General features: G+C 53.2%; 4 protein-coding genes across 4 annotated transcripts; 1 reads left to right on the top strand and 3 right to left on the bottom strand.

Annotated features, from left to right (window-relative positions):
• Positions 1-2,360: 2,360 nt before the first annotated feature.
• On the top strand, positions 2,361-2,567 carry IUM83_16980 (uncharacterized protein; the record flags this gene model as incomplete). The annotated part of the gene is made up of 1 exon (XM_067941901.1): positions 2,361-2,567. The coding sequence occupies one exon, from the start codon at positions 2,361-2,363 to the stop codon at positions 2,565-2,567; it is 207 nt and encodes a 68-aa protein (XP_067792348.1).
• Positions 2,568-20,083: 17,516 nt separating this feature from the next.
• Positions 20,084-21,775, bottom strand: IUM83_16981 (Major facilitator superfamily domain, general substrate transporter; the record flags this gene model as incomplete). The annotated part of the gene is made up of 1 exon (XM_067941902.1): positions 20,084-21,775. The coding sequence occupies one exon, from the start codon at positions 21,773-21,775 to the stop codon at positions 20,084-20,086; it is 1,692 nt and encodes a 563-aa protein (XP_067792349.1).
• Positions 21,776-22,626: 851 nt separating this feature from the next.
• Positions 22,627-24,300, bottom strand: IUM83_16982 (putative transmembrane protein; the record flags this gene model as incomplete). Its single annotated transcript, XM_067941903.1, has 1 exon — positions 22,627-24,300. One exon carries the CDS (start codon positions 24,298-24,300, stop codon positions 22,627-22,629), a length of 1,674 nt encoding a protein of 557 aa, XP_067792350.1.
• Positions 24,301-26,683: 2,383 nt separating this feature from the next.
• Positions 26,684-27,430, bottom strand: IUM83_16983 (uncharacterized protein; the record flags this gene model as incomplete). The annotated part of the gene is made up of 1 exon (XM_067941904.1): positions 26,684-27,430. The coding sequence occupies one exon, from the start codon at positions 27,428-27,430 to the stop codon at positions 26,684-26,686; it is 747 nt and encodes a 248-aa protein (XP_067792351.1).
• Between the last annotated feature and the right edge of the window lie 272 nt (positions 27,431-27,702).

The raw sequence follows: 27,702 nt of genomic DNA on the forward strand, positions 1-27,702 counted from the left end.
AGCTACTTGGGCAAATGGGCTGTCACCGGGGCCAGATGCAAAACAAATTTGCACCACGGCTGCCTCCAGTTATTTCCCACGGTCAGCGTACAATAATAGGTTGCCCTATTAATGTACCAAAGTCTCCCCAACAGCTGGGTTGGTCACGCTGACGTGACACTTACACCTCAAGCTGAAAAAGCCTCCCCTTCAGTGCCGTGCAGCAGCGAGCCTTCCCCCCCCGCAAGTGCTACCAGATGTAGCGTTGGGCCCGAAGAGTGTTTGTCGTTGAAGTGGTGCGAGTGTTGGTCCTGTCGAGAAGCGCGGTAGTTGTGGTCGATGTGCGGGGTAGACGGTTTATTTAAAACTGAATTGCTACTGCTAGCCTAACATGCATGCCTCGCTGTGCTCCTACGAGAGCACAGGGCTCTCTTTGCGTATTTCTGGGGGTTTCCTTGACTATGTGCTACCCTGCGTCTTTTTGTTTTCCTTTCATTTCTTTTCTACTAAATGCATGTTCCATGTTTCTTTTTCATGATTTTCCCACAAAATGCATATTCACTGTGACGGCTGACCCTCTCGGGTAGCTGCCACAGGAACTTCAAGCCTCTGACCGCGAGCAAGCAAGCCAGAGCCTTTGCGCCGCATCGCTCTGGCTTGCTTGCTCAGCAGACCAGAGGTGGGCTTGACACCTAATAATGAGCTTGCAATCTGGACGCCGATTCGGACGAGTCGAAAGTTACCGCATCGCTTATGTTGCTAGAACGATCGTGTTCACAGGACGGATTGGACAAAGTATCGTTCAATGTCCAACGTATTATTTCGCTAAAACAAGTATTGGCCAAACGCTCAGTCAGTTGAGAACTAGGTGGGGTTCGTATGTAGTTCCCACTATAATCCGCTTGGTCACGATTCTCTTATGTCACTAACAAAGCGAGGGTAGTACGGTGGGAATACCATCTTGTCGTCATAACCCAGTTCACCAGCTCTCGAGTCCACAGTAGACACTGGGTGTGACAACGGCAACTCGCAGATCCATCTCCCAGTAGTGCTCCACCCAGGCGAGGTAGAACTAGCTGTAAACGACAGCGGCGTGGAGCTGCTAGTACATTTTGTTGCAGCCCGCTGCTGCCGATCGACACTGCGTACATTCAAAGTGGAATCCGCGGAGAACTTCGACTTGGTTGACTTTCGCTTCATGGTGGCGGTAGACAAGAACTGTCTTCCGTGTGTTCTGCAGTAACGTTGCGCCTGGACGAATTTCTTGCAACCGGAAACTTTGCACCGGCAACCACCTCCGTGTGCGCTACAGAACCCAGCACGCTGGCTATGCTTGAAGCAACCGTCGAATGTGCAGTGACGTCCACCTCCATGTGCAACACACAAACCTTTGCTTTGGGCGGACTTGTGGCAAAGCGGATAGGAGCAACGCCTGCCACCACCATGCGCCGTGCAGACTTTGCCTTGGAGGGCCAGCTTCTTGCACTCCGGCACGCTGCATAGGCCTGTCTTGTGGGTTCTTGACATGTTGTCGATGCGGTGGCGACTTGGTGTCACTCAGGTTGATCCGGAAATGATAGTCGGTCACGTGGTTGTGGCGCATGAACGGCATGATGGCCATTGGGCGCACAGAGCGAAATATTCATAATCACTTTGGCGTAATCTCAGCGTAATCTCAGAGCCAATTACGCCTATTACTACGTCGTTGGCTGGGAGCACGCACTAGTGCGGTAAAGGGTTGCTGCTGGCACTGGTACAATTTTTCTTTTTGTTGTTATTGCCGTGACAACAGGAGTTACCTATTGTTGACCATGTAGTGTTATCTAAGCGTCTTGTAATGTCGTCGGAAAATCATTGTTACCAAGACAAACTTCTCACAGAGGTCGGCTCGCTATCAACTCGTTGTACTCGCTTTACTGCGTAGCGCTGAACAAGTCTGTCACGGCGATGGCTGTCGACAGCACCGCGTTATAAAATCGGAGCTGCAGTGACAAACTTTTAGCGAGCACACTGGATGCTGAAAGACATACCACCCTTGCCGACACGTTTGCCCGCCGGTCATGTGTCTCTCGTCGTTGTAGTCGCAGAAGAAGTAGGCAGGAACGTTTTGTACCACCTTCTTGACCACATTCGGTCTCTCCGTCACATGGACACCGTACTCAACTGTCAGTGCCGCTCTTCGCGTCAGGATAGTCGAAACGCTCAAGCGATATGGGGCGCGTCAGGACTGCCATCAAGTTGGGCGATGAGTGTCTTCCTGTGTTCGCGCCGTGTCACAAGCTTGCTCCAGAAGCTTCGCTCGCTGCTACACCACAAGCCAGTTTCGGGCAGCGAGCTGTGGCCATGTTAATCTACACCAAGTTCGCCCGACCACGGACGGCCTGCTCAAGAAGAGCGAGGCTGTGGCTATGACCATTCTCACATACGACGAAAGCAAGCTGTGGGCTGCAGGTCAAGACACGAAGAAGGCGCTGGTCGACAGCGAGATGACCATTACCACGGTTCACATGGCCGTGCAGAAGGAATTCGCACCGGTGGCCAAGACGGCGGACTTCCAGAAGGCTATCGCACCGGTGGCACCAACTTGAGCGATTAAGGCAGGAGCTTCGACTCCAGGTGCAAGTATGCCGAGAGGTTACAGTGAAGACAGTGGTGGTAGGGAGGGAGACTGTAGAGCGCCGAGCAGAGCTTCGAAGGGCACTGGAAGAACTGCAGACGCAGATAATAACCCGAATGCTGCGTTCAAGCAAGAAAGGAAGGCGTGGGGGTGCAAGGAGAATCAAGGCTCAGCAGGTTCCTTGAGACGACCGTGCGTGACTTACGGGAGACTTATGAACAAACGAAGCAAGGGGCGGAGAAAAATCTCCGCCAAGCCAATGCCTCCGAAGAGCAAGGCTCAACTTCAGATTCGAGTAAACGGCTGCATGAGTAGCAGCGTTACGCTTCAGGTCCGCAGTAGAGCTCTTGGCAAGCGAAACTAGGAGCCACGTGAAATGCAAACACTGACTACCTATTTCTTACTTCGCTTAGCTCTCTCTTCTCCTGAGGCTACTGATTCCTAGACGTCCTGATTGAGACTGAGACTCATGCAAAATATGCAGCGAGAGACTCCAGCTGAAATAAAGGGGTTATCGGGTGTTCTTGAGCCTTGTCTCTCCTGCAATGACCAACGCTCCGAGTTGAACCTCAAGCTAACGGAACCGGAGGCGATCTGCAACACGGCCCCCTCCGACTACGCCGGAACTTCAGAGTTGGAAGTAGACAACGTAGTTGTCATTCCTATCATCGACCGGAACTTGACCGGTCGGCATTTCGGGAGAGCCTTGGTGAACATGTCGGCAGGGTTTTCGGTCCCGTCCACTTGGACACTTCACCAGTTTCTTTAGCACTTGATCGCGCACGTAATGCCATCGCAGTTCGATATGTCGTGTGTTCCTACTGTAGGTAGGAGCTGTAGCGAGAGCGATTTCCGCATTGTTGTCGGCTCCCATAGTCAATTCTGTTTGAATATCAATATTCGGCAATGCATCGTCCAGCATGTTCACAATTCCACGGCCTACCATCGTGGCGTCACAAGCAGCTACATATTCCGCTTCGGCTGTAGATTGGGCGATGATTGTTTAGCGGCGGGCGGCCCAAACTACTGCACCACCAGCTATAGTCAACTCTATCCAGTGATGCTCTTACGAGTGTCTGGATCATTCCCCCAGTCGGCGTCACAATGCCCACTAACAATGACTCGGTCTTCCTTTGAGTCGCTGCCAGAAAACACGATGCCTAAGCCGGTGGTGCCAACCAAGTATCGCAATATCCGCTTCAAAGCTCCGCAGGGCTTCTTCGTTGGATTATTCACGAAGCAACTTAGATACCCCACGGAAAATGCGATATCCGGTCTCGGGCTTGTAGCCAAGTACATCAAAGCACCTACTGCGCCGCGAAAATCAAATGACAGATGTTCTTCATCTGCCACTTCGACACTTTTGCTGAACTTCGCATTAGTTTCCATTGGGGTAGCACTGCAATGTGCATCACCGAAATCAAATTGATTTAGAATTTCCTTGCAATATTTTTCTTGGTGAATGCGAATGCCGCCAGAACTTTGCTCCATTTGTATACCTAAGAAGTTTTGAGCTAGTCCGCCATCATTGAAGCCGTTCTTCTCATCTATAGTAGCAAATTGCGAGGTCTTGAAATCCTCCGAGTTCGTTACAAGAACAACATCGTCCACGTAGAGCGGAATCAGCGCGAAAACACCATTCCTGCAGTAAACTTATAGACATGGCTCCGTGAGGGTGTTGTCGAATCCTTGCGACTTTAACCATTTGTCCACTTCTTCATACCATTCTGTTCCCGATTGATGCAGTCCGTAGAGGGCTTGGTTCACTCGGTGAACTTTGCCAACGGGACACGGGTATCCCGGGAACTTACAGATAAACTGCTTGATTTTCAAACCAGCGTTCAGATACGCTGTATCGATGTCTCCTTGGTATAGAACGAGCCCTAGCTTGGCCGATATTGCTACTACGACACGGAAGGTCATCATGCGAGCTACAGGGGAGAACGTTACATCGTAATCAACTCCCATTATCTGGAAATCGCCCCGACCGACTAAACGCGAACGCCACCTGATAATGTATCCTTCTTCGTCCGGTTTTCCTTGATATCTCCACATTGTGCTCAACAGGCGATTATTGCTAGGTATCTCCGACTCGTCAATCAATTCAAATACACCATTCTCAAACATGGCCGCCATTTCACGGTCCATTCCACGCCGCAAGTGCGAACTTTGCGGCGACCGCACTGCCTCCCCATAAGTGCGCCGTATAGTTACATCTTTGAAATGCCATCTTTCCTCTGGATGATCCTGGAGTGAGGCGTCCGTCGGTACGCGCTTACAATAACTGGCATAGAGATGATAATCATCAACACGCGGAGGGGTTCGGCGCTCTGCATCCGATCTGAGATTCATTCTTCGTGGCTGGCCTTCGGAATCCCTCTGTCGTTTGGTGGCTTGTACATCATCAAGCTCAGCCTCGAGCGATGAACGCTGAACTCCAGTGAATCGCTTAGGAATCATGCTGACGTCCATGCCATTTCCGGCGTCAACAGCGACGATAGCGTCATCACACTCGGCGTGCACATCACTATAGTCTTCCTCAGCAGCAAATTCTGATTCAGCAAAACATAGATCGGAATCACGAGTCCCGCCTTGGTCCTCCTCCTCATGGAAATCGTCCTCGTTGTTTCCTCCATCACTTCTTCCGCAATTTCTTCTGCAGCGTTATCGGGTAAGTTTCCAGTGATGTAGGCGTCTACGATATTCAATCGATTCCAGGGCGGTTGATCTGTCCACCCATCCGGATAGTGCCTCTCCGCAGTAGTGTCGCCACCAGGAGTGGACTGTCGAGGGTTTATCATTTCCGCATACGCTTCCATTGTTAGCTGCAGTTAACCACTAGTGACGGCACGTTGCTTATGAGAGGTGGTCTCTCTCTCTCTCTTCGAATTCTTCTTGATTGTTGGCTAATAGCAGCGAGTCATCGACAGGTGCTTTCTCCTCCCATTCTTCTGCAGAATTACCGTTCTCATCACCGACTCGGTCTTCGTCAACCCCCTCCAAAGGAGCAATATCGCTCTTGGTCGGCGCTTGTTCGCTGCGGGGGGGGGGGGGGGGGGGGGGGGGGTTGTTGCTACCGGCACCGAGCCTTGAAAAGCTGTGTACATTTGCAAGTTTTCCCAATCTTCAATTCCTACTTCATAGTCACTTGCGTCGTCGTCATCTTCGTCTTGTAAAGGGGCGGCAGGTTTCATCTCTTCGAGATCATCATAATCGGCAAGTTCTGAATCCGAGTCACCAACGGCATCACTGCAGCACTGTGCAGGGGCTTCTTCGTCATCATCGCCCCCATCGCCCTCGTCCTCATCTGGGTGATCTACGCGAGACAGCCATTGAGAGACTGCGGGCGAGTACTCTTCATGATAGCGATCCTTGTAGACGATGTCTTCGTTGACCGATACATTGTTCACGTGCTGTACAGTGTGTTCGGCGGGAAAGTAAACCTGTATCCCAGCTTGACCCTCAAGATAATCCAGTAGAAATCCAATGCGACAGTTGGCATCAAGCTTTTTCCTAGACGGCCCTGTCGGGGTATCCACGTACACTAGCGACCCAGAACGCTTGATACGGCGCATGTCAGGTTTGACCCCCTTCATTAGATGGTACGGAGTATCCTTGATCAGGCTGTGATAGCACCGGTTCCGGATGGAAGTAGCCATTTGTATGCGTACACCCGGAGTGACATGGGCAAATCAGCCATACGCAGCATCGTCTTGAGTATATGAACAAGTGTTTGGTGTGTTCGCTCACACGGATTCATGTGCGAGCTGTGTGCCGGGTTTGGCAGGAACTCGATACCACGCTCTTGGTACCAAGCCTTCATATCATCTTTGTTTAGCTCACCGCCCTTATCCGAGACGATCGTCAGGACTTTACAGCCAGCAAACTGACGTGCCGCCCACGCGATGTATCGCTTCATCGCAGCATTCACGCCCGGAGCTACTTTATACTTCAGGGGATTGACCGTAGTGAATCGCGAGTAGCCATCAACTATCGCGAGAGCTGCCTTCTCAGCATGTGTCCCCTTGCGGTGGTGTGGGAACAGCAGATCAGCGAACAGCGCTTGATTTTTCCGCTTGACTTCACGCTCCAGTTTGTTCAGCGGAGACGGTTTCCGCTCCTTCCCTAAGTGACAGGCTTCGCAATCGTCAAACACCCACTGCTGCAGCATCATCCCCGTAACTAGGTCTCCATCAACCATCGTCTTCAGATACTGGGGGCACAAGTGGCTTAGCCGCTCGTGCCATCGCTGCAGGTTCGCAGCTCCATCTGCAGCCGTGATGCTAGCTAGGGGGGGGGGGGGGGGCGACAACACCCGTTGGTTCCTGAGTGGCGGAGGTTGCTCTGCTTTCTCCGCGCAAAAACGCGTTGTGTGCGACAAACGTAAAGAAACCATACTTGTTCTGTGCGATATCGAGTAGTTTCTCATCATCTCCCCACATCTCGTACATCTTGTTTCCCCCTCGTCCGTGGTACTCCACATCGTATCCCTGGGCTTCGGCCTGAGAGTGCGACAACAGGTTCTTGCTTCCGGGAACATAGTACACGTCATCTATCTTCAGCATGATATCCAGTGATCCCTTCTTGACTAGCACTTGTACTGACCCACGTCCAAGAGGCGGCGTGGCGAACTTTCGTTGAAATCCTCGCACGCGATCAGCTTCAGCGTGGCCAAACGGCTTGTACTCCGTGAAGTAACGAAGGTCACATGCCATGTGCACGTTGACAGCATTGTCGAAGTACCATTCCCAGGTTGAATAATCGCCTGCGCCTTGATCGTTGGCGACCGTCGCCGGTTGTTCCTCGGCAACATGTGCATCGATCCCACCCGATCCACGAGCATTTACAGGAGTGGGCGGTTCCTCAGCGATCTCAGCACCAACGGGATCTCGCCGGACTCGTCGAGTGTAAGTAGCCTGCCGTTTTGGTTGACTCGAGTGTGCCGAGCCGGGGTTAATCTTTTTTGGACACTCCTTCGGCAGGTGACCTGGCTTGTGGCATCAGAAACAGTTTCCACTTTGCTGGTCAGCCTTCTTCACTGCTAATGCGGCGGCTTGCTCCGGAGCTACCTGCTTGCTTCCAGCCGGCTGGCCCGAGTACTGGGGTTGCTTGGGCTTCTAGACTTGGCCCTGGCTTTGCGACTGGCTTCCTCCGCTGGTATGCGCTAGCTCGCGATCGCACTTGTTGTAGCTATCCATGCGAATGATTTGATCCTTTAGTTTATCAGGAGTCTCCTCTTCCTTGGCACCAGCCTCACTATAGTGGGTTTGACTTGACTAACTACTTTAGATTACACGTTGCGCTACGTGTATGAGGAAGCGTAAGTACTTAGTAATTACTTGAGTTAATTATATTTGAATACACAAATATAATTTAAATCAGATAAGACTCCAAATGAGTAAAATGAGAACTGTATTGTTTGTAAATTGATCTTCCTCCTAAATATGCTAAAACTGTTTATCATCTATGAAAGGGGTTGGCAGCGGCTGGCTGTCAGAGCCCCGCCAATATGCACGTCTCTAAGTGGTAGAAAGATGCTGCTTTCTACCAATAGGATTTTTGGGTAGGTGTGGACCACTCATTGTGGTGGCCCACTTCAATGTATCCATTGGTGTGACTTACACCAAGGTGAGGAAGTATCTAAAACTTTTGACAGATATCCTATCTGTTAAATTCACAAGTGACTTGTAGCCACTTGTACGTGTGACCTCGTTACACCATCTCCCCCTTAAGGTTAGACGCGCGGGGTCCCCGCACGTCAATCTTTGGAATTGACCATTCGTCAATTCTCCGCGTTTGGAGAAGAAATCCGCGCTCATTCAACGATGAGCGCGCCTCAGAAGAAGTCCGCAAAGTCGATGGGGAGTCATCTCTCCATCGACGACTACTTCGAACGCCAGAAGGCGAAGTACGGTGACGTCGTCGACTTCGACGACGACGATGAAGACATGGAGGGCGAGGACGACTCGCCCTCAAAGCGTAAAGACTCAGTGTCGAGCGAATCGCTCGACCCTCACGCCAAGAACGTTCGCCCGCGTGAAGGGGACGAATCGGACGCTTCGAGTTCGAAGCGTTCGCGTACTGAGAGTGATACCCCACTCGCTTCAGCTGGGGCTCTCAGTACTCCGCGCGCTGCTGCTGCAGCGCGTGATGTTAAAGCTCAAGGCTCTCCGTGCGCTGCGCCTGCAGCGCGCGATCCATGGATGCCGTCCGCGTCCGAGATCACGGACTGGTATGGGAATTCGGTACCTCCGAATGAGGTGTCATTATACGTATGCAGCGCCATCAAAGATGACGCTGTGGCTGCCGAGCTGCACTTTGATGCGGAAATGCATCAAAGGCGCGATTACTACATCGGACTCTTTCATGAGCTCCGATGGATTCAAAGCAAGAAGACATCTTCTCGCAGCAAAGTGCCCGAGTGGCAGGCACTTTGTCAAAGCTGGAACGCCTTTGTTGAGAACTTCAACAAGAGGCCGAGTGCTTACCGTGATCGGATTAAGCAAGCGCGTGATCGCTTCGAGACATACTCGAAGCGTGGAAAGTTGAAGCAACTCCACGTTGCTGCGGAGGAGGCTAATGTGCCGTGCGCTGTGCCCGAGGGCTTTCAGTGCGCGAAGTGCTTCCCAGGCGCGGTCCGCTTGAGCGACCGCGACCTGAACGGGTACACATCGTTCCGTGTGCCCGAGAGTCTCAAAGAGCTCCGTGCTAAGTTCTTAGCACGTGAGGGTTCGGGCGCTAGTGATGATCGCAGCGCTCGTGTTACTTCCGCTGCGCCAGCGCGTACTGTTCCTCGTACGCCCTCTCCATTTCCGAAACGTCCTCCAGCAGGACGTTCCGCGGCTCCCATGTATCTTGATGGGGAGGAAATCCTCTCCAACGAATACGAAAACGAGCCCCTTGAGGGTTTGTTTTCGGGATACTGTGGTCAACAAGCCGCCCAACAATCCAGCGGGTTGAGCCGCGGGCGTCACGGATCGGCGGTGGCGGGGGTGGGAACGCGCCCCGGGTATGATCAGCCCCGGGCTGATCAGTATGCGCCTCTCCACGACCGGGTGACCGCCGTGGAGCGTTTGCAGGGCGTTGAGTTTGCCGCCCTGAAGCAGGAGCTGGCGAACCAGAAGGCCCAAGTCGCGGCGGTCTCGCAGACCGCCTCGAATATCCAGGTCGAGTTGGGGACCCAGATGAAGGAGAGGCTGCTCGTCGCCGAGGCCAAGGCTTCCGCATCTGCCTCGGCTCCTGCCGAGGCTTCGAGTCAACCGAGCTAGATGGCTCGTGCTGCAGGTATGGCTTCAGCCGTCTGACGTAAAAGGTCGGATGGAGGCGCATGCTAGACGGTATGTCTAGCGTGTAAGCGTTGCCGTGCCGTGCCAACACAGTGAACGGCCCGATGAAGCGCGGAGCAAAATTACTTGCTCCTAAATCCGAAACCGCATGTTTAGGCAGGTTTTGAGTAGCTAACAAAACCAATGAACTAACTTTGAATTCATTTGTGTTGCCTCTGCCCACATTGTCTGCGTTCAGCTTCTGTTGATCAACAGAAGCTGCTATTGCATCCTGGACAAACCGCATTACGGCTTGTCTTTTGGTAAGGAAGTTGATTGCATCCGAGCTGAAGTCATTCAGCTCGCTTTCCGCTAGAGGCCCGGCCTCTGCGTGGTTCTTTGCAGTGTCTGCGCCCTGCGCAGACCCGTGGTCGTTGGCCATGTTGTTGGGGGAGTCTGCGCCCTGCGCAGACTCATGTGGTTTGTCCATTGTTGCAGCTGACACTGTGCAAGTGTCAGCGGTTTTCTGCGGCTGCTGTATTGCAGTCGTAGATCCTCCCCCACTTAAAGTGGGAGCCATCACTCCGAGTAAACTCGGTAGGCGTGGATGCCGCATGGCATTCACGTAGAACGGTGTATGCCCGGTCGAGGCATGCACTGAGTTGTTGATGGCAAACTCTGCCATCGATAAGCACTCGCTCCAGTATTGGAACGAGTGAGCGTAGCTCTTCCACATATCGACGAGCACGCGATTCACGCGCTCGGTTTGACCGTCCGTCTGCGGATGATCCGCAGTCGACATGGAAAGCTGGCTCCCAAGAAGTGTAAACACTTCTTGCCACAGATGCGCTGTGAAGCGCGGGTCTCTGTCCGACACGATGTCGGTCGGCATGCCATGGTGTTTGAACACCATGTCGACGAACAGACGGGCCGTCTGTTTCGCAGTCACTTCTGCCGGCACCGCGGCAAGATGTACCATCTTGCTGAAGCGGTCGGCGAAGACCACAACACCGGTATTCCCTCCGCTGTCCGGGGAAGGACCAAAGATGAAGTCCAATGACATGGACTTCCAACACTCCGACGGAGTCGGTAGTGATTGTAACGGAGCCTGCGCGAATGGCGCAGGCTTTACGCGTTGGCATACCTCGCAAGCACGGATGTACTAGCGCACCCACTTATACTGGTGGTGCCAGTAGAAGTCGCGCGTGAGAAGGACGTAAGTCTTCTCACGTCCGAGATGTCCCGCAGTCGGGGCATCAAAGACATGGACTTCCAACACTCCGACGGAGTCGGTTGATACTCGTACATGATCCTGAGTCGCAGGTCATGGTCATTTGGCACGACAACGCGATCCGCGTTATCGTCGACTGCATTGTAAAGCAGTAGTCCGTCGTGCACACGAAAGCGGTGTGCACGCGCTCGAAGGTGCTTGGGCAGTTTCTGACGGGACTTGTCAGAAGGAGCTGTGCCATAGGCCAGCAAGAGCTTCGCGTCCACGTCGTGCGCGTACGCGGGCTTCACATCATCCAACAGAGATGATGTGGCTTTGCTCGATCGCATGGCGTCAATGGCATTGACGTCAACAGCTTCTGCATAGTCCGGCCGACGTGATAACGCGTCGGCCACCACGTTCAGTCTTCCGGGTTTGTATTCGACCCGGAAGTTATACTCCGCAAAGAATGAGAGCCATCTCGCCATTCTTTGTGAAATGTGTGGCTACTTCACTGCGGTGCGCAGAGATGCATGGTCGGTGTAGACCACAAATGGTCTAGGGTTTAGTAAATACACTTGGAATTTCGCGAGTGCATATTTCATGGCAAGGAATTCCTTGTCATGCACCGGATAGTTGCGCTCAGCTGGCTTCAGCTGACGCGATTGGTAGTAGACGACACGATCACGGCCCTCGTGATCGTGCTGCATCAACGCGCATCCGATCGCGAAGTCGGATGCGTCGCACACTACGTGAAATGGGCGATCTTGGTCCGCCACTGCCAAGATCGGCGCCTCAGTTAAGATCCGTTTGGCTGCATCGAATGCCTTTTGGCAATCGGTTGTCCACGTCCACACAGCTTCCTTCTTAAGAAGCTGTGACAGCGGGCGGATCTTGCCCGCATAATCCTCCACGTACTTGCACCAGCACGTGGCCAAGCCAAGGAACTGCCTCAGTTCCTTGACACTTGAAGGCGTTGGTCATTCATTGATCACTCTGACCTTTTCCGGGTCAGGGCGAACACCATTTTTCCCTACGAGACACCCGAGGACGGGAATCTCGCTTGCCCCGAAGATACACTTCTTCAGGTTCGCGTAGAGCTTATGTTTTCGCATAAGCTCAAGTAGCTTCCGGAGATGCACCCTGTGCATCTCTACGTCGGTCTTCCCGTCCACACCTCGGCTGTGGATGAACACATCATCGAAGTAGCTCGGCGCGAAGTCGCGCTCCGAGCGCAACAAGTGCGTCACGCACCTGTTGAAAGTCGCAGGGGCGTTCTTAAGCCCCTGTGGCATCACTAGACATTCCGAGAACATGCCGCTTGGCGTGCTCACTGCCGTGAGAGGGATATCGCTCTCACGCATTAGGATCTGATAGAATCCATCTCGCAAGTCGAGAGCACTGTAAACGGTGCTCCCGGCCATCGAATCGATGATAACATCTTTTCGCGGTATCGGCGTCTGCGCCGGTACCGTCGCATCGTTCCGCTTGTAATACGCATGAACGATGCGCCATCCGCCCTGTGGCTTTTTGACACAGAACGTCGGAGCGCTGTGCGGGGATTCCCGCACTTGTCCTGCTTTACGACGACTTTCAAAGAAGTCGTCGATCGCTTTCACTTGCTCTCGCGGCAGTGGCCACTGCCGCGTGACACAGTATTTCGTGCCCGGCACGAGTTCAATCTCGTGCTGAATGCCCTTATACTGCGGAAGCTCCGCAGGAATGTCTTCCGGGAGTACGTCTTTGTACTCCCTCAACAATTCGTAATAGGGACTCGACTTCAGCGAGTCCCAACCTTGTTCCTCGAAGCGCTCTCGCTTCGTCTTCGCACTGAGAGCGTCTTCACTCTCAGTGGTACTTCCCATGAAGAGCTGTCTCAGCTCTTCGCTCTCGCTCTCCGTTCATTCGCTGTCCGAAAGAACGCAGACCTGCTCGATGCGTCCATCGTGCTAATCGCGCGTGAAGCGCTTCCAGCTCATGACTGGGAGCGAAGTCAACTCCGACGCCGTCGTCGGAGGACTAGCGAGTTCCATTTCACGATACTGGAATCCAGTATCGGTGCGGGTCAAGACGCTTAGCGTCTCGACGTCCGGCGTCACCGCCGCAGTCTGCCCAGCAGACTGCTCTCGTGGCGTCTCGGTCCCGGACCGAGACTTGCGCAGCGTTCTCCGCATGCGCCGTCTTCTTGTTGTGCGGAGCCCGTCTCCGCACAGTTGTTCTTCTTGTCCAGGCCCGGCCGTGGACACTTGTTCGCCGGCGGACCCTGTCCGCGGGCGCGCGGTATCAAGCCCGGCTTGACCGCATTTTCCTTCGTGCAGCCCAGCGGCACGGTAATGTGTTCCTTCGCCGGCAGCCCTGTCTGCGGGCGCGCGATATCAAGCCCGGTTTGATCGCATGGCGCTTCGTCGTGCGGCCCGGCTGCATGACAGCATGCAAATTGCGTCATTGCGGTACGTTTGCAACCATCCGCACTGTTTGCAGCGTCAACTCCCGGAGTTGACACGCCTTCGTCACCTCGACGCCATTCATTGGCGGAGCCCCTCATGACCGAGGGTGCGTCGGCTGCCGGAGCCGACGCGCCGTTGTCGACCTGACCTCTTCGGGTCAGGGACTGTCCCTTACACGCTTGAATTTGGGTGTTGGTTCCCGGAACCAGCACATCTTTTTCTTCCGACGTCGGCAGCATTGCCGACGTGGGTCTCACTTGTGCGCGCCCTCGCGCACCTCTTGGGCACTCCGGGACAGCGGCATAAAGCGCTGTCTCGACTGGTGAGCCGCGCGCACCTGCTGGTGCGTGCGCTGCGGTAACAGGGCCATCGCTCTCTGTTCCGCTGTCGCGTCCGAAGCGCACGAGCGTGCGCTTCTTCCAGTCTATCACCGGATCATGCCGTGCAAGCCACGGCATGGCCATTACCACGTCGAACTTATCGTCCAGGTCCAGGACGATAAAGTGTTCGACAAACACTTGTTGTTTGTACGAGAAGCGCACGTTCACGACGCGCTTCTCGGTCGTCACGATGGCACATGTTGCCAGTAGTACCTCCAGAAGACTTCGAGGTACATTTACCTCCTCGAAGTCAAGTCTCGGCAGGCTCCGTAGTCGAACAAAGTTGTTCGACGCGCCTGAATCTACCAAAGCTCGAAGAGAGCCACTCGCTCTCTTCGAGTAAACCTTCAAGATGACTAGGTTCGGCCTGTCATCTTGTTTCTTGCAGCGAGAGCTAGTCTCACCGGGGGCTGCAGTCCTCACTGTCGCGTGCCCGATGTCGGCACGCGTGACTGCATTACCAGTAGGGCGCCCCGCGCCTACTGGATGTTCGCGTTTTTTGTTGGTCCGCGACGATGCCTAGCATCGCCACGACAGCCTCCTCCAGAGGGCATGGGAGCTGTGCACTCCCGTGCAAAGTGACCGATCCTTCCGCAACGGAAGCATCCCACATTATTTCCGTGCTGCTGGTGACCAGCAGCCGTTGCATTCGAGAGGTCCATTGGTTCCGGACCTCCCGTGCTCACTACCGGGCGCGGTTGCGACCTCGGCACGTTCGCATGCAGTTTAGCCTGCCGCAGGCTAAAATCTTCTTGCATGACAAGGGTGATTGCAGCTTCGAGAGTACTCGGGTAGTCTCGGAAGAGATAGGTCTTCACAGGCCCATCTCTCAGTCCCTTCATGAACGTGATGACTTTAGTCGCCTGGTCTATCGGGTTGGTCACGATGTTCGAGACCAAGTATCGTGCGCGCTGTGCGTAAGCGTGAACGTCATGCTTTCCCTGCTGAAGGTCGAGGAACTCCGCCCTCGACCGGAACTCGTTTTTCGGGGGCTCAAACGCTTGTCCGAGCTCCTATTTGAATACTTCGTACGTGCTGAAGCACGTAGGATCGGAGAGTCGGCGTCCATACGTCCAACTGCTTGCGCGTCCGCCAAGACAGGACATGGCGAACGCGACCTTCGACAGCGGGTCGACGATGCGTCGAGCCGCTATGGCTGTGACGAGCTCGACAAGCCATCGGAGGAGAGGCTCGCCCTCTCTTCCCACGTAATTGCTTACGCTCAACTTCAATGGTTGAGCACGCGGTGTCGTCCCTGACGACGCCGTCACTGAGGAAGCAGCGTCACGCTGCTCCTTCATGATGAACCCCAGAGCAACACCATGTTGCTCCGTCGGCGATAGCGTACGCAGCATCGTAGCTATCGCCGCTTCTCCAATGACTGTTGACAGTCGTTGGAGGGCTTCCCACTCTGGGTCAGACAGGTGGGGGCAGTCAGCGCGTGCAACATGCGTTGCAGGCGTATAGGAGCTCTCCATGGGCACCTCCGTACTCATGTGGTTCTCGGCTCCGCGTTCGTACTCCTCGTGCGAACGTCAAGCAGTCGGTCGTTGGACGGACTACAAAGTGCTACCAGGTGTAGTGGGTCTAACTTGACTAACTACTTTGGATTACACGTTGCGCTACGTGTATGAGGAAGCGTAAGTACTTAGTAATTACTTAGGTTAATTGTATTTGAATACACAAATATAATTTAAATCAGATAAGACTCCAAATGAGTAAAATGAGAACTGTATTGTTTGTGAATTGATCTTCCTCCTAAATCTGCTAAAACAGTTTATCATCTATGAAAGGGGTTGACAGCGGCTGGCCCGCCAATATGCACGTCTCTAAGTGGTAGAAAGATGCTGCTTTCTACCAATAGGATTTTTGGGTAGGTGTGGACCACTCATTGTGGTGGCCCACTTCAATGTATCCATTGGTGTGACTTACACCAAGGTGAGGAAGTATCTAAAACTTTTGACAGATATCCTATCTGTTAAAAGCACAAGTGGCTTGTAGCCATTTGTGCAGGTAACCCCGTTACACCCCCCCATTCCACGCAAACGGTCGAACCGCGGGTTTGGTGGCAGGGATCTCATCAGCAAGTGTATAAAGTGGGGTCTCTCATATCAGCCTTCAGCGCTGTGAGCTGGGCACGCAGCATGAACATATTGTCCACATGCTGTGCCACATCCCAGTTGGGCTTGCACTTCGCGGATTGGAGCTTGTTGTACAAAATGATTTCTTGGTTAGTGCGAGTGGCATCATTCTGTATGCCCTCGTGTAGGTGCTCCAAGTACTTCCACATATCTGTTCCTGTCGTTTTCACCATTACACGCTGCCCAAACTCCATCGATAGCGATACCATGATAATCATCTTCACCTTAGCCTGCGCTTCGTCAAACGCCTTTTTCTCGTCGTTGGTGGCCCCCGTTGACAGTGTGTTGACTCCGGTCGCATAGGCAAGAACTCCTTTCTCTCCAAACGCAATCATCATCATGTTCTTGTAGTACATCCAACGATTGGTCGTGCCAACTAACCCGAGGTCCGTTCTTGTTGAGTTCAACTTTGGTTGACATCTTGGATCCGTGAGCACTTACAACTAGCCGAACTGCCACCTTGGGCTCATAACCCTGTTGCGCTTCAGGTCCGCAGTAGAGCTCTTGGCAAGCGAAACTAGGAGCCACGTGAAATGCAAACACTGACTACCTATTTCTTACTTCGCTCAGCTCTCTCTTCTCCTGAGGCTACTGATCCCTAGACGTCCTGATTGAGACTGAGACTCATGCAAAATATGCAGCGAGAGACTCCAGCTGAAATAAAGGGGTTATCGGGTGTTCTTGAGCCTTGTCTCTGCTGCACTGACCAACGCTCCGAGTTGAACCTCAAGCTAACGGTTGGAACCGGAGGCGATCTGCAACAGCAGAATGCTTTTGACGAAGCTGTTCAGCATCGACGCCAAACTTCCTGGCGAAGTTGCTGGGTCGACATCATTCAGACTGATGTGGCGCGAAGGTTGCGCCAACGCGAGTTACGCGCACAGCCCCCCCCCCCCTCTCATTCTTCGCGTGTTCCCAGAATAATATTAAAGGTGCTATCGCAGCCTTCTGGTGTTCTACCAACACCCATCTGCTCAAGGCACCGGCTAAAAAAGCACCAGTTACAAGGTGTTTTGCTGTGAACACCAGTTAACCTGTATCCTGGGTTATGTAGAAGTGCGTCCACCATCAAAATGGGTCCACAGTCAAAGCACTTCACTAAAGACACAATGTCCGGATATAGGCTTCGACGGACCTACCAAATATTTATTACCTGGCCTCTTCCGTCTTTGAACCGATTTGAGTGGGAGATTTCGTAGTTGGGATCTGCTTCCTGTTAGGGTTCCACGAAGGCAGAAGTAAAGTTTGTTTTGCCAAGTTTATTCTTTGTATTGTTAGCTGATTCGGGGGGAGGCGTGTGTCCTAACCCGTATCATGCGCTCGAAACGGAGGACGCCCTTGTCATAGCAATGACGCTAGCTACACCCAAGTCTGCCACCAGCGCCAAAGGCGAGGCCGTTTGGCCACTACACTAAAGCTGGTTGCCTAATAATGAGCTTGCAATCTGGACGCCGATTCGGACGAGTCGAAAGTTTCCGCATCACTTATGTTGCTAGAGCGATCGTGTTCAGAGGACCGATTGGACAAAGTATCGTTCAATGTCCAACGTATTATTTCGCTAAAACAAGTATTGGCCAAACGCTCAGTCAGTTGAGAACTAGGTGGGGTTCGTATGTAGTTCCCACTATAATCCGCTTGGTCACGATTCTCTTATGTCACTAACAAAGCGAGGGTAGTACGGTGGGAATACCATCTTGTCGTCATAACCCAGTTCACCAGCTCTCGAGTCCACAGTAGACACTGGGTGTGACAACGGCAACTCGCAGATCCATCTCCCAGTAGTGCTCCACCCAGGCGAGGTAGAACTAGCTGTAAACGGCAGCGGCGTGGAGCTGCTAGTGCATTTTGTTGCAGCCCGCTGCTGCCGATCGACACTGCGTACATTCAAAGTGGAATCCGCGGAGAACTTCGACTTGGTTGACTTTCGCTTCATGGTGGCGGTAGACAAGAACTGTCTTCCGTGTGTTCTGCAGTAACGTTGCGCCTGGACGAATTTCTTGCAACCGGGAACTTTGCACCGGCAACCACCTCCGTGTGCGATACAGAACCCAGCACGCTGGCTATGCTTGAAGCAACCGTCGAATGCGCAGCGACGTCCGCCTCCATGTGCAACGCACAAACCTTTGGTTTGGGCGGACTTGTGGCAAAGCGGATAGGAGCAACGCCTGCCACCACCATGCGCCGTGCAGACTTTGCCTTGGAGGGCCAGCTTCTTGCACTCCGGCACGCTGCATTGGGCTCTCTTGTGGGTTCTCGACATGTTAGCGATGCGGTTGCGACTTGGTGTCTCTCAGGTTGATCCGGAAATGATAGTTGGTCATGTGCACAGGGCGAAAGCTAGATAATCAAATGGCTCAGATGACAGCGTAATCTCCAGTCTTCTGGTGTACTGCCAACAATGACGTAAAAAAGCCCCAGTTGCCAGGGGTTTTGCTGTGAAAACCGGTTAACCTGTATACTGCCTTGGTCATGCAGAAGTGGGTCCACAGTCAAAGCACTTCACTAAAGACACAACGACTGGATATAGGCTTCGATGGACCTACCAACTAACGTTATTGATTACCTAGTCTCTTCCGTCTTTGAACCGATTTGAGTGGGAGACTTCGTAGTTGGGATCTGTTTCTTCTTCGGGTTCCACGAAAGTATAAGTAAAGCTCGTTTTGCTAAGTTTGTTCTATGTATTGTTGCTCAATAGTTGTCAATACTAAAGCGACGCCTCGCTCGCTCGCTTAGCATGCGCATCTATTTCCACATTGCATCCTGTCATTTCCCGATGGAAAACCCCTAGCTCTTGGAACTGTGTCTGCAAGAACTGCACAGTGTGGGCTTGACGCAACTGACGCCTTTTCTCCCCGTCAATGTTCTTTTCTTCCAAACACTACAAAAAGGCAAGAACGTTGTTAAGACTACTTGTTGTAGTACTACATAGTATCGTACTTTATACTCAAACCATGATTTTTTGAGCAAGCTACTTCTTTCTAGCCTCAAGTAGATCTCGCTCGGCTTGAAGTCGAGAGATTTGATTATCCAGCTCCCCAACGCCGGCCTCTGCTTGCACGGCCTTTTGCCTTCCGTAAGCTATGCTGTTGTGATAGAGTGTCTGGTGTGCCTCAATCGTTAGTCGGAGCTCATCTCGCACCCGTAAGAGCAGCAAGCCTCGCTCTGGGCACTCGCATGCCATTTTTCGTATCAGTTCTTCTGCATGGACAACAACAATTGTATCCGTGATCAGTCATCGATTTCACGCCAACAACACCCAAGTGTACCGACGCACCAAACACCTGCAAGAAAAACTTTTCACGCACGGGGCAGATCGCATGCACTCGAGCTTGACACTGATCTAAAAGCTGGTCAAAGGTTTCTTGAGCGTTTGAGTGTCTGTTCGCGTGACAGGCATCATACTCACCATACGTTGTCATTTTCCTTGAATATCCTGCCATGTTCTGAAGCAACAACTGCGTGAAAAAGCAAACGACAAACATAAAGCTCTACTTCACATCCATACTTGGACGGCAATAGAGCAAACATTATCTTCCGGCGCCAAGCAGCAGCTGAGATCGAAACACCACTTGCTGATACCGGAACATTTGCAGCCGACGGCCCACTAACTGCTTGTTTCCTGATTACTTCGTGTGTCGGGGATGAACCATGTGTGGACGCTAGGAGGGTTATAATCAATATCTGCTCCGCGCTTTAAAGCGCACTTTACGTCGCGTTGTCGCTCCATCTTGATAGCTTCCAGTAGTTCTTGGCTGGCACCATTACTCGCCATCTTGATCAAATTTCAGGAATGACACCAAACTACTAAATATCGGGGTTCGACTCGGGTTGTAAGAGCGAGGTAGAGGTCATTCCGACGGGGATATTTTGCTATTGAGTTCTACAACTACTACCTGGTACATCTATTTGGTCATCAGGTTAACGCGAAAGTCTAGAAGGAATAGGAAGCGCACAATAGGAAACACAATGCTTCTCACAGCGCAACAACTCGAGAAATAAATTATCGCCCTTACGGCACTACCTAGACTGGACGAATGGCACATCTTAGCAACCGGAGCCACCGTTGATGCGAATACAAGCAGTTCCCGGAATGAACGTCATGATGGAAACCGCAAACGAGTACAAGAACAAGATCGATGAGAAGGTGACGATAGCAGCGCTGGCGCACTTGGTGTACCCGCCGTAGCTGCGGAGCTGCTGGGTATCGAGCTTCTGGCGTGGCAAAAAGAAGAGTCCAAACAACGACAGCGCATTGATGCCGTAGTTGAGGACAAGCGCCACGAGAACATCTACTCGCGCATCTGGTGTATCTGCGGCGACTGCGGCAACGTCGTAGAAGTTGCTTCCCTCGAACAGACCGACCGAGTTAGTTTCCACGAAGATGCCGACCAGGAAGTAGAGCGACAAGGTAAGGCCGACCATGGCGCCTTCCGATCCCTCTTGGATGATCTCCGTCAGCGGAACCACGCTACCGAGCCACCCGATAGCGAAGGACACGCTCCTGAAGAGCGTCATGAAACGGTAGAACACGCGATCACGAAGAATATCTTGACTCACCAAGATTGCCACGATCAACTGAGGCACGATAACCAGCAACGGGCAAGCAGCGAAAAAGCTGCGCCATGGGCGGTTCATAAAGTAGTATCGCCACACGAACATCGTCAGGGTCACAATCCCGTAGTGCATCGCTTGCTGCGTGAATATGTTGCCTCCGCTCGCCCCTGCCCAAACGCTGATGATCACGGACGGCCCGCTGAAAGAGATCTGGTTGAAGAGCGTGAAGAAGCACTGGAACGCGAGAACACTCCACACGGCCTTCTGCTGCATAATCTTCCACAGGATCTGGCCGCGCGTCTTCATAGTCGTTGATAGAGAATAGTACTTCTCCTCCCAGAACTTGTAGATGACAGGAATGGGAAGCGCGATGATGAAGCCAAACACTACGAGAGCCGCTGTTTGATGAGTTGATGTTTTCGTAGCGGAGCTCTGCACAGCGAACACGCACGCATCCGTGATAATGTACACCACGGATCTGAAGACCAAATACGTTGCCAAAATTGATCCACGGAGCCCCAAAGGCTCTCGTTGAGCAAGCTCGATCACGCGGGTGTGGATGCTGACATACGACATGATGTTTCCGAGGCTAGCTAGTGACGCGAACGCGATCACGATGACTGCCAGCCCCTTACTAGCATTCCCTTGTGCTAGCGTGTTCATGTACGCGTTAATCCCGGCAATCACCCAAATACTCACGATGGTTGTCGTCAAGCCGATGAGAGTGTATGCCTTTCGTCGCAGGCCCATGATCGGGTAGCAGTCGGTGAGCAGTCCGAACAGGAAACTCAGCACCAGAGGCATTGACGTGAGACGCTGGGAAGCAGCAAGTTGAGCGGGTGTGAGACCGAAGTGCTGCTTGAGAAGAGGCTGGATCGCAGTGAGGAGGCACTCGACTGCAAACGTGGACGAGAATGACGCGGCTACCAGACCGAGGCAGTACTTGGAGAAGAACCTGACCGCACCACCTTTTCGCAGACTGCCGTAGATCTCGGCGTTGTAAAGCGGTTGTCCTGCGCCGTTCTCGACGACTGAAGTCTCGGCATCACGTACGACGGACATCGCCGACATTGGTTGCAGTGGAATCATATCTCCATTACCCGTGAGATCGAGCGATGGGGACTGCAAGTTCTTAAAGTCCATTTTGAGCCCCGTCGAAGACGTCGAAGACAATAAATTCATGGTCGTGCGACGAAGACGCCCCGATAAATCAACGACGAGTACTTCGTCCTCCAGGGTGACTGGTAGTCTGGAGTAACTTGGGCGAGTGTTCGCCGCAGCAAGTTGACAAATGAAACGTGGCGCACATCGACGCTGAGTTGTGAGCTGAGCTTCACCTCACGTTCGGTGTTACTGCTGCGTCAGCTGCACGATACCATAGTGGGGTCTTATCTGACAGGTATACTCGCGTCCAGTTGGTTCACTCTACCACATTGTTATATTAGTTGACTAGCTTTAGCCAGCTGCATGAACACCAACCAGAAATCATACTAACGCAAGCCGCAACCTGGGCACGAACGAGGAGCACACATGGCAAAACACTGTTTACTTCGGCCGTGGACGCCAATAAACTCCAAGCAATACGACTCCTGTTCTTCACTGTGACTTCTACGCTTCTTAGTTCGTGTACCATATTACCAGCCAGTTGTCGAATACAATGGCCAGCATCCAGTGTTACGACCCGACATTTTCAGTCGTTTTACCTGACTGACGCGCCCAGTTGGTGACATGCTGCAGGCAACTGGTTGAGGTAAGTCAACGATGAGAGCGAACTAGATAGACACCATAATATGGGATATTATCACATCGCAACCTGTTGGCGAGAATGAGTAGCAGATCTGGTAATACGACGTGAGCAACAGGGGCTGAGTGGGCCACACGCCTTGTTGAATTACGAGGTCCAAACAAACATGTAGACTCGCTCTGCCACCTTACGGCCAGCATATGACAGAGGTGCGCTGGAACAAGGTTGTTTTGTGCTCTTGTCATTCATTGCAACTTCGTTTTTACCTAGTTTCATAAATACTGCGTGGCTAGCAGCCAGAGCCACCGACAATGGTGAGGCACGAGGTAGACGGCATCAATGCCATGAGGGTCACCACCAGTGAGTAGATGAAGAGCACCAGACAGAAGGCGAGGATGCCAAAGCTCGCGAACTTGGTGAACCCGCCGTACATGCGCAGCTGCTGCGCGTCCAGCTTCTGGGACGGCAGGAAGAACAACCCCACCCAGGCTAGAGCGTTCAACGCGAAGTTGAGGAACAGCGACAGCAGCACGTCCCAGCGCGCGTCGGACGTGTCGGCGGCGACTGCGGCAGTGTCGTAGTAGTTGGTGCCCTGGAACACGCCGTAGGCGTTCGTGTCCACGAAAATATTGACGCAGCGCTGCAGTGTCAGGGTCAAACCGACCAAGGCGCCCTCCGAGCCTTCTTGCACGATTTCGGTCACGGGCACAATGGTGTTGAGCAGGCCGATGCCATCTGAGACGTAGGTCATGGAGTAGAAGACGCGGTAGAAGTAGCGGTCTCGCACCACGTCCAGCGCCACCATGAGCGACACGAAGAGGTTGGGCAGGATCTGGAAGGCCGGCGCCAACGCAAAGAAGATCGGCCACAACCGGTTGATGAACAGGTAGCGCCAGACGAGCATGATGCCGATCATGACGACGTCCTGGATGGTCTTAACCAGCAGCGAGTTGTCGCCGCTGGCGCCCGCCCACTTGCTGATGACGCCCGTCGAGTCGCTGAACTTGATGCCCAGGAAGAGCGTGAAGAACCAGATGAAGGCGAGAATGCGCCACACCGCCTTCTGCTGCATGATCTTCCACAGGATCTGGCTGCGGATCTTCATGGACGTGTTCAGCGAGTACACCTCCTCTTTCCAGTAGCGGAGCACGAGCGGCAGCGGCAGGATGGAGATCACCCCGAGCACGACCATGGCCGAGGACACCGAAATGTTGGGCTCCGAGCCCGTGCCCAGCGCCAGGAACGACAGCACCGACGTGAAGATGGACACAAAACGCCGGAAGATGAGGTACGAAGCCTGGATGGCGCCGCGGTCGCGCAGAGACTCGCGCTGCGAGTACTCGATCACGCGCGTGTGCACGCACACGTAGGTGATGATGCAGCCGATGCTGGCTAGCGCCACGAGCACAATAGCCAGGATGACCATGCCCCCGCTGGCGGTGGAGTCGTTGCCGAGCGCCGCGCTCACGCCGGCAATGGCGAACACGGCGACGGCGTTGATGACGCAGCCGAGGATCATGTAGCCCTTGCGGCGTAGCCCCATGATCGGGTAGCAGTCGGACAGCAGGCCGACCAGGAAGCTCAGCGCCATGGGCATCTGGATGAGGCGCTCCACCGCCACGACCTCCGTCGAGCTGAGTCCGAGCTGCGTGTTGTACATGGGCTGCACCAGCACGAGCAGCGCCTGGTACGACAGCATGGAGGTGAAGGTGGCGGCCACGAGGCCCAGACACTCCATGGACAGGAAGTCCACGGCGCCGCCCTTGCGCAGGCTGCCGTACATCTCGTGGTTGTAGAACTGCTCGCCCGCCACGAAGCGCCCGTCCTGGCCGTCGAACGACACGCCGCTCGCGTCGAAGCCCATGGGCGACTCGAAGGTGCTGAAGTCCATCCTGCTGGGCGGCGGCTGCGGCACCATACCGGTCACCGACTTGGCGTCGTACATGTTGTCCGGGTCGTACATGACACCAGAAGCTGTTGTTGCTGCTGATGCTGGAGTGTGCGAGAGTGTCGAGCGACTGCGTTACCACCAGCACAACGCGCGACTAGCGACGTCGTTCCAATCGTGAAATGAAGTAGCCAGCACGGCACGGCCACTCGTCGAGCGGAGACCGTGATGAAGTGGAGACCTCTGGTCTGTGCTGCCGTGACGCCTTCGGTGACTGCCAGCCAGGAGAGGCGAGGGCACGGGCCATGCTCTGCGCTGCCGGTTCCACTCAGGGCCATGCTATGGAGATCGGATCCCTAGCGTACGTAACGCGTAGAGTCCAGGCGGGGGCATTGGGCCCCAGCGGCGCTGGCTGGCTGGCTGCAGTGCTGCAGCTCAAGCACCAACAGCCTGTTGGCAACCGGTCGAAACCGTTGATGGCAGTGGGCGTCGTCGTTGACTGCGGGGGATGTGGATACAAGTCCGTGCCACGACGGACTGGTAGCAGAGACTGTCGAGCATTTCGGGGTGGACGACACGGCAACAGCTGGCTCGGGGGCGGCAGCGACATGGGGGCGCTGATGCTTGCGTGGGCGAGCGACTTGATGGAAGTGCTCGCATAAATCTAGCTGCGGGTGTAAAATCCTGTAGCCGAATCGGTGCGAGCATTGTTGAAGCGGTCAGGGACTGCGAAGTCGAACGTAGCGCGATTGACGACACTTCTTGCACTTGTCGCCGCGTTGTAATCTTCAAGCTCGTGTACATATCCATAGGGATCGACTCTTATCTTCCTTGTTTTGTGTGGGCGGGCAGTCGAAGTCATAGCAGTACATACGTGTACTGGACGCCGCCCAAAACTATCACTGGAGACTGACCGCATAAGCCCATACGACGTCCTCAGACGGTTTTGCCACGTGATTAGTCCGTGCCTGTAGAATCCAACCTGCTGGCTGCAACCACACATCTTCGTGTCCCCTTTCGGCGACGGACAACAATTCAAGTGGTGTAATTTGAATCAGGATCCTGCTTTGCTGCGCCTTCCTCTCTGAAAGCTTGACCACATCGGACGGATAATAACTGGAAGAGATCGCCCCGTGTGCCTGGTCACCGATATGGCGCTGCAGTGTTCAACGCTAGTGGGGTGACTGGCTACCTCCCAAAGTGTAGATGCCAAAGCACGTCCAAAGATTCCCGAAAGGTTTAGACTGCGAGGCTCCATTCACACCCCAAAAGTCCCGCGGTCGGTGAAACTTATCAATCCGTCCAAGCGACAGCGACTTGATACAGTCATCGTTAGAGCCGTCCCCTCGCTACCGGAACGCAGGCGCGCAATGGTTACACAACAAAGCGGCAAAATAGACGAGTGTATGCCCCCACTGACACGGCATCGGAGTTCCCACGAGAATAACGCATGGAGATCGATCACCGAAAGTCGGTGTTCATCGGCGGATGACTACATGTTGTAGTATGAGCTGGCGATTCGCTTGTTGAAGCGGCAAGTACGAGCAGTGATGATCACAGGAGCACCAGATGAAGCACACGTAGAAAAATGCACTGGTATAGCACAAGCGCGTCTAACCTTTGATGGTGCTGCTTCCGGCAAGTCCATGCCGTGTCATATGGAAAAAGAGGTCTCAACTGGTGATTAATAGAGAACTGGATTTTCCGGAACTAAAATCGGATTTTATCCGTAATTTATTTCCGGGTTTGAATTTAGATTATCCGTATTTAAAACACGGTAGTAATAATCTGAAAATACATTACGGATAAAATTCCAGAAACTAAGTTATTTTTAGCGCTGAAAAAGAAGCGAAGTATGGAGTGACTAATATGTATGACAGACGTTCAAAAGCTTGTTATGCCACAGAGCGAAGGTTAACGGATGGTAACGGAACAGGACGAAGACATGATGGAAATAGGCCCGGATCTAGAAACATAAAGATTATTGCTGAGGGGAGAGGCTACAGCCCAGAATGACTAGGAAGAAGGACAAAATGTAAGACAGTCTTAGACTTACCACTACTACGTACATCCGCATAACAAGCTGTCCAGTGAACTTTGAGGTGGTTTGAAGGCCTAATGACACGTTTTTGGCAATGTTCGACTCTTCTAATATGGTGATAAACATGTGATGTAGTCGAAGCTTGGGCTCGTAGAAGGCACAAAGAAAAGTGATATTGTAACTTAAAGTCCGTATTCTCTTGTACCCTAGACTAGCTACTCATTTCATGGACACTCCTTGTTGAATGCAATTGTTAGTTTACGGGTCGCCCCGTAAACTTCGTCCCGTAGGTCGCCCCAAAAGGCGTCCCGTAATACGTACCACAACAATTATAAATTTCGTGCTCCGTAATAAATTACGAAACCAGTAAAATATAACGCAGTTCGTTACACGACCCCGTTTTGAAAAGCGGTGAACTTACTTCGGAGGACGGTTCGGCACGATGTCGTCCACTTTCGTGCAGCGGTGGCAAGTAGCCGTAGTTTGCCAGTCGTTGTCCAGCATGAGAGCACGTTTACCAGCGTGATCAAATCGCATCGCAAGTTGGATAGTCTCATCCAGGGTCGCCGGGTGATGCTCGCGCACGTGATTTGCGGTCGCCAGCTTTAACCCCTGCTGGAAGTAGAAGCGAAGCTCCAGCTGGCAGATGGGCGCCGTGCATTGGATGAGCACATTTTGAAAATCTGCCACGTACTCGTGCAGTGACGATGTTTGGCTCAGCGCGCACAGCCGTCCGCGCAAGCGATACTCGCTGTCGGGCGGAAGGAATCGATGACGCATGGCCTCCTTGAAAACCGCCCCTGTCTTCACGCGGCCGGAGCTGTCGCACCCCAGCGAGAACTGTCGGTACCAGTTCATGGGGGTGACTCCGAGGCGACATGACACCATAGTCACAAACTGAGAAGACTCGTCCATCATCTGCGGATGGTAATCCGCATAGAATTGCTCCACAGCGAAAATCCACAGCTCGAGATCATCGTCGAGCTTCCCTTGGTAGGTTGGAGGTTGATGCTTGCGAGCCCCTGTTGGCCTTGCGGTGAGCACGTCGATGCGGGCTTCACGAGCAGCGAACTGCTGCTGCATCATGGCTTGAAAATCAGCTTGTTGGCGGGCGAGAAGCTGCAGCACGTCTCCAAACGATTGCGGTGTGGTGGTCTGTTCCATCACGGTAGCGCAAATCTTCAAAACTTTCTCGGCTCGATGGTCGGAAACGGACAAGTCGATGCTTGGACTCTTCAAGTACTACTATGTGATGTAGTCGAAGCGTGGGCTCGTAGAAGGCAAAAAGAAAAGTGATACTGTAACTTAAAGTCCGTACTCTCTTGTACTCAAGACTAGCTACTCACTTCATGGCCACTCCTTATTGAATGCAATTGTTAGTTTACGGGTCGCCCCGTAAACTTCGTCCCGTAAGTCGTCCCAAAAGGCGTCCCGTA

The sequence above is a fragment of the Phytophthora cinnamomi genome (genome assembly GCF_018691715.1).
Source record: "Phytophthora cinnamomi strain GKB4 chromosome Unknown Contig35, whole genome shotgun sequence".
Classification (NCBI taxonomy): Eukaryota; Oomycota; class Peronosporomycetes; order Peronosporales; family Peronosporaceae; genus Phytophthora; species Phytophthora cinnamomi.